Below are 6,790 nucleotides of genomic sequence, written 5' to 3'. Positions count from 1 at the left end.
AATCAATATTTATCTCTATCTATCTAACAGCATTCCCTCCCCTTCCCTCCCACCCCTGGTAACCAACAAAGAAAATGTCCTCCAATATATAAACATTTTTTGGATTTTTTTTTGTATGCACATTGTTTACCTCATTCAGCTGCAGTTGTAAACCATTGACTTTATCCAACAATATCCTTTGTTCTTGTTGAATTTTTCTCAACCTCTCTTTCAAATCTTCATTTTCAATCTCCAGATCCTTAAAATAAAAGATAACATGTACTAGACTATCCTTCTAAGAGATTCTTATAGAAGAAATTTTAAAAGACAGTTTTCTATCACATGAAGGTATATACATGTATGAAACAGCTCTAAGTAGAAAAGAGACAATAATTTCAATGACAAGCACAGGAATGACTTAAAATCTACAGATCAGAAATAATACAGAAAATTCCAGCTCTACGATATCTGTTTTTGTTATGTGCCATCACCTTGATTCTGACTCACAGCGATCCTATATGACAGAGTAGAACTGCCCCGTTGGCTTTCTTAGGCTGTAATCTTCACAGCAGCAGGTCACTAGGCTTTTTCTCCAACAGAGCAGCTGTGGTATTTGAACTCAAACACAGGGTTGCTATGAGTTGGAATTGACTGGACAGCACATAACAAAAAAAAGTGAGGTGATAGTGATAGACACACTATCACTTTTACTAGCATAATTAATAATTTCCCAAAATTAATATAAAATTATGGTTTATACCATAAAACAGACATTTAAATTAACAAAGGCTTACATAAAGTTGTTAAATTATTTGTTCCCAATATACACTAAAGCAATACTTTCTATACCACATAGTGTCATATATATAATACTGACTCAAACATTTGTACCTAAAGTCAATTCTTTATAGAAGGGATTGGTCAAGAAGACAAAATCTCAAGCCCTAACAAGGGACGCACCCCTTCCTTGACTCATGTTCCCTACTTTTTTGCTCCCATCTTTTCCTCCTCTCTACCCAATCCCACTGGAAATCTTTGTAAAGATACCTAATTTTTTACCTGAAAGTTTTGCTGCTCCCTCTGATTTGACGTCGTATTCACTTCTTGCATATGTGTCAAATGTCGCTTGGTAAAACATAACAAAATACAGGTGAGCAACAATAAGCCTAATCAGTGACTTTCCCTTTACTCAACATTAAATTTTGCTGTACATAACACAAGGTGGCAGTATTGCCATTTAAAACCCCAAAATAGAAAGCACCTTTAAGTATGTGGCATTTAAATAAATGAAGTATAATTTATGCTTAAATACGAAATAATACCGAAGTTGAAAATACTAAACGTTAAGGATTTGTTTTATAACTGAAGTCACTAAATTTTAAAAAAGAGAATTTGTACTAGACACAAAGTTGCATTATAATATATCACAACCATCCCCCCGCCCCCCCAAAAAAAGCTTGCTGGGAGGTAGGGTATTACATTAATGTTGAAAGAAATATCGAAATTATTTCACTCCTCTGAGCACAGCTGAAATAAAATATTCAAGGGGCGTGGTAAGGAGACAGACACAGTGCTCTGCCCTGAGCTGAATAAATGATCACTAAATAACTTGGTTGGGTGTATGTTCTCTTTTTGTACACTCACCGCTTTGAAACTTTATTCTAGCTTAGAGATTTGCTTGAATAAAAACATAACACAATTATTAAACAAGAACAAATAACCTTTTTTTTTTTAACCCAACTGACCTCTGTGTCTTTACAATAACTAATTTAGAAAGCTACTTCTTGCTTCCTTTTTGAGTTATATAAAAGCTGATGTTGTAATTGTCCCAAATAGTATTTCTCATGTTTATTATTACTAGATACATGTGGGATTTTTCTTTTAATTTCTCTGTTTACAAATCTCATTGATTTCTATTTAAATGACTTTTTAAAATATCCTAATGAATCTGAATTTGAAATTTGAGGGACATGGTCCCACTAAAAGATATTCTGTAGCTACAATTTGGCCCAAACTACATTTCTAGCCTCATCTCTTCTACCTAAAGCACTGTTCTTCTGGTGGAATCTGATCAGTCGTCCAATTGCTCACTTTACAATGCTACTTTCATTCCCAGCCTTCCTTTCAGAACCTCCATCCTCCACTCGCCACCCCATCCCAACTCAAACTTCCTAAACCAACCAATCTTCTGCACAAAGCCTCGCCACATTGAAACAATCTCTCTTACCCTTTGAAGTCACACAGCAGTAAAGATCTGTGCCACTGACTTGGCATTCAGCTCTTGACTTAGGTTATCTATCAGTTATAGGTGGATGTGTATCCAGAGGCCTTAGATATGAGCCCTACAATCTGGCACTGGTTGTCTCACCAGTCTCTTCTCCTGCCACCATCCATCGTATACATCCACTCCTGTCTCTCTGGCCTTCTACTGACCCATGGACATGCTAAACATGCTCTCTCATCAGAGGCTTGGTATTTTCTCTTCCCTTTGCCTGTGAGGCTTCTTCCACAAAGCCCCATGGCTCCCTCACTCATGTCTTCAGACATCTTCTTCAAAGAGGCTTTTGCTGACTATTCAACCTAAAACAACTTACCAACCCTCCCCCTTCACCCTTTAATCTTGCTTTGCTTTTCTCTACTGCATCTACTATGATACTGAATATTCATTTGCTTATTGTTCATCTCTGTCACTAGACTGAGAGGTCCATGAGGGCAGGGTCTATGTGTTGTACACTACAATATCCCTAGCACTTAGAACAGTAATCTGTGTATTGCAGGGGCTCAATAGATATTTGTTAAACAAACATTTGAATATTTATTTTTATCACAACAGGGTTTCTTGATAACAGGGATTATATGTAATACATATACAAGAACAAATCCTAAACAGATTCTCAATCCATATATTCAATATATAATGGAGACAAAGTAATTAGAGGCCATGAATCTTGCTGTTCCTACTAGAATATTAATACCTCATATTCATTTAGATAATTCCTAGAGCACGGAGCAGAGTGCCTTTCCCATATTGATATTAAATAATAATTTATTTCAATTAACTGTATAGTTCAGATTCTATGAGATGGCTGATACAGGTCATACATGATAAATTTCATTTTGCTCTACCCCCACCCAGGCTATCTAAGGAATGGGAGAATATTGGAACAGTTGCTCTGGATGGAACAGAAAAGTGTAACAGACATAATACATGCATGAATGTGTCACTTAATTCTGATGGATTAAAAGGGAAAGCATGCTTTAATACAGCTTTCGGGTTCAAGTGAAGTAGAGAAATGACAGAATGATGATCAGAATTGCTCAGAAGGTACCTGATTACTTTCTTTCCAGGGTTTGGAAGTGCTTGGGTTCCTCTCACTAGAGAAAAGCTGAAAGCCTGGAAGGGAACAGCCAGCAGAAGAGGAAAGCTGCCTACACTAGCTTTTGAGAAAGATGGTAAGAGTGCTGTAATCCCACTTACTTTAGCTTAAAGAGATTAGGGGGAAACAATAAAACATTTACTCAAACTGGGACAGAAAACCAGGGTTAAACAATGATTTGATAAAATCAGTATGAAAAGTACCCAACAGTGAAGTATAAATTACTTCATGTGTTGTGTTATCACTTTCAAGTCAAGTCATCAATCAATAAAAGTAGTTCCCAGATTACAAACTAGTTACATTCCTAAATATGCCTTTAAATTGAATTTGTACATAAGTTGGAGCAGTTAGACACAGTTCATATCATATCTAATATCAGTTAGTCAGATATTTGTCTTAGTACTTTTCTATACATAAAATCATTAAAGAAACATTTCCAGATACACTAACTTATCTTTAATACAGTAATTACATTAATAATAATGTTTTGATATATTTCTCGAAGCAGCACCCATTTGTTACTACAAACCATTGTATATACCTCCAATTTTTAATATTATAGGCTTTACAGGGTTGGTTTGTAATCACAGGTTGTATGCAAGTCAGACATTCCTAACACAGAGACTGCCTAGTCCCATTAAAAGATATTCTGTAGCTACAATTTGGCCCAAACAACATTTGGGGGAAAAAAAGACTGGGAAGAAATGAAAATATTAACTAATATTGAAATCACTATGTGTAACAGTTTTGAATTGTTTTCCTCATTTTGCATGACACCTGAAGAACTTTCTAACAATGGCAAATATTTGACTGTTATAATTATAAAACAGCAGAAATTTGCCTATGATGTGATACACTAAAACCCATCATTTAAGAATCTCAACAAGATGCGATATCTCATACTTGAAAGGACTGGATATTCAAGGCTAACATCAGGAGGCCATTTATTTCCCACAGGCTACATCATTGTAATTGAGATCTACTATCCAGGTGAGTGACAGGGCCTTCGTGGCTTTAACAGTGAGATATGCATGAGCATGACTAACTGAAGGAAGAGATGAACTTGCATTTGAACACAAAACAGTTATGCATAACCATTAATTAGTTTTACTAAGCACTTTACTTGGAGCTCTGGTGGTGCAGTGCCTAAGGCATTTGACTGCTAACCAGAAGGCTGGTGGTTCTAACCCACCAGCCACTCCTGTGAAGGAAGACTGGGCAATCTACTTGCACAGAGATATCACCTTGGAAACCCAAAGAGGGGTTCCTATGAATTGGAACTGACTCGACAGCAATGAGTTTAAGCACTTTACTTAATTGTATAATAGAATTTTTTAAAATTAAGAGCTACCTGTTGCAAAGATGGTCCTTTCTTCCAAAGTTCTCTCCCTGAAGATGTAAAGAGAAAGAGACAAGAAAGAGTAACAGTGAAGCAGTAAGTTAATTTGGGTAGATACACATCCTCTAATTATACAATTTCTGGCAGTGCAATGGTTAAGCCATCTGGCTGCTAACCAGAAGGTTGGTTGGTTTGGATCCACTAGCTGCTCCGTGGGAGAAAGATGAGGCAGTCCACTTTTGTAAAGATTTACAGTCTTGGAAACCTTATGGGGCAGTTCCACTCTTTCCTATATGGTTGCTATGAGTTGAAATTGACTTGATGGCAGTGGGTTTGGTTTTTTGATTAACTATACAATTTAGAGTCAACATTAAAAACACTAAACATTTTTAAAAACATTAAAAATGCTAAACTTTCCCTAATGCTTAGTACTCTATAGTCTTATATTTCCATAAATTATGCTTAAAACAGTAGTAAAATGCATTGTTGTAAAGATAGCACATAGTAAATGCATTGTTGTTTATCGAGGTGGCAGTTACTTCAATAGGACGGTATGTAGATAGATCATAATAAATGTTATGGAGAGGAGGCAGGTAAAAAATTGGAAATTTAAAACAGTTCTAATTTGGAAGGTCATTTTGCATCATATCAAAAACCTTTAAAAATGTGCATATGCTGTAACCCTGTGATTCAATTTTTAGGAGCTGATCCAAAGGGGATAATTGTTGATGTTAGATGCCGTCGTGTCACTTCTGACTCATAGCAACCCCATGCACAGCAGAACGAAACACCGCCCGATCCCGTGCCACTTCCATGATCCTTGCTATACTTGAGCCCATTGTCGCAGCCACCATGTCAATCCATCGCATTGAAGGCCTTCCCCTCTTTTGTCGACCCTCCACCTTACCAAGCATAACATCCTTCTACAGGGAATGGTACCCTCTGACAACATGACCAAAGTAGGTGAGACGAAGTCTGGCCATCTTCGCTTCCAAGGACCATCTCGGCTGCACTTCCTCCAGGACAGATCTGTTAGTTCTTTTGGCAGTGCATGGTACCTTCAGCATTCTTCGCCAGCACCACAACTCAAAGGCATCAAGTCTTCTTTGGTTTTCCTTATTCATTGTCCAGCTCTCACATGCACACGAGGTGACTGGAAACATCATGGCCTGTGGTCAGGAGCACCCTAGTTCTCAAGGAGATATCCTTGCTCCTCAGCACTTGAAAGAGCTCCTTCGCAGCCGACCTACTCATTGCTACACATCCTCTAATGTCCTGACTGCTGCTTCCATTGGCATTGATTGTAGAACTAAGCAACATGAATTCTTTGACGTCAATCTTTTCTTCATTTATCGTAAGGCTGCTTATTGGTCCAGTTGTGAGGATTTTAGTCTTCTTTATACTGAGATGTAATCCATACTGCAGACTGTGTTCCTCAATCTTCATCAGTAAGTGCCTCAAGTCATCCTCACTTTCAGCAAGCAAAGTTGTATCATTAGCATATCTCAGGTTGTTAATGATTCCTCCTCCAATCCTGATGCCATGTTTTTCTTCATATATCCAGCTTCTTGGATTATTTGCTCAGTATATAGATTGAATAAATATGGGGAAAGGATACAACCCTGACGCACTTCCTTCTTGATTTTAAGCCACGCAGTGTCCCCTTGTTCCGTTCGAACGACAGCTTCCTGGTCAAGGTTCCTCATGAGTACAATCAAGTGTTTGGGAATTCCCATTCTTCTCAATGTTATCCATAATTTGTCATGATCCACACAATCAAATACCTTTGCATAGTCAATGAAGCACAAGTAAACATCTTTCTGGTATTCTTTGCCTTCAGCCAAGATCCATCGGACAACAGCTATAATATCCCTTGTTCCACATCCTCTTCTGAACCCAGCTTGCACCTCTGGAAGTTCTCTGTCAATATACTGCTGCAACCGTTCTTAAATTATTTTCAGTAAGATCTTACTTGTATGCAATATTAATGATATTGTTCCATAATTTCCACATCCTATGGGATCACCTTTCTTTGGAATGGGTACAAATATGGATCTCTTCCAGTCAGTTGGCCAGGTAGCTGTCTTCCAAATCT

The 6,790-nt window shown here is 37.6% G+C and overlaps 1 protein-coding gene across 1 annotated transcript in view; it reads right to left on the bottom strand.

Annotated features, from left to right (window-relative positions):
- The window catches only part of UACA (uveal autoantigen with coiled-coil domains and ankyrin repeats), a 132,755-nt gene that overhangs the window by 22,101 nt on the left and 103,864 nt on the right, over positions 1 to 6,790 (bottom strand). Inside the window, exons 9-11 of the mRNA XM_007957177.2 lie at positions 4,708 to 4,745; positions 1,039 to 1,104; positions 131 to 238 (exon numbers count right to left, since the gene is read on the bottom strand). Of these exons, the coding sequence (XP_007955368.1) occupies positions 131 to 238; positions 1,039 to 1,104; positions 4,708 to 4,745 (212 nt within the window). The remainder of the gene's footprint in view (positions 1 to 130; positions 239 to 1,038; positions 1,105 to 4,707; positions 4,746 to 6,790) is intronic.

The sequence above is a fragment of the Orycteropus afer genome, unplaced genomic scaffold, assembly GCF_000298275.1.
Source record: "Orycteropus afer afer isolate SDZICR_OR568_19922 unplaced genomic scaffold, OryAfe1.0 scaffold00015, whole genome shotgun sequence".
NCBI classification, from domain to species: domain Eukaryota; kingdom Metazoa; phylum Chordata; class Mammalia; order Tubulidentata; family Orycteropodidae; genus Orycteropus; species Orycteropus afer.
The sequence above is the reverse complement of the archived record's forward strand: the minus strand, read 5'-3'. Positions and strand labels throughout refer to the sequence as shown.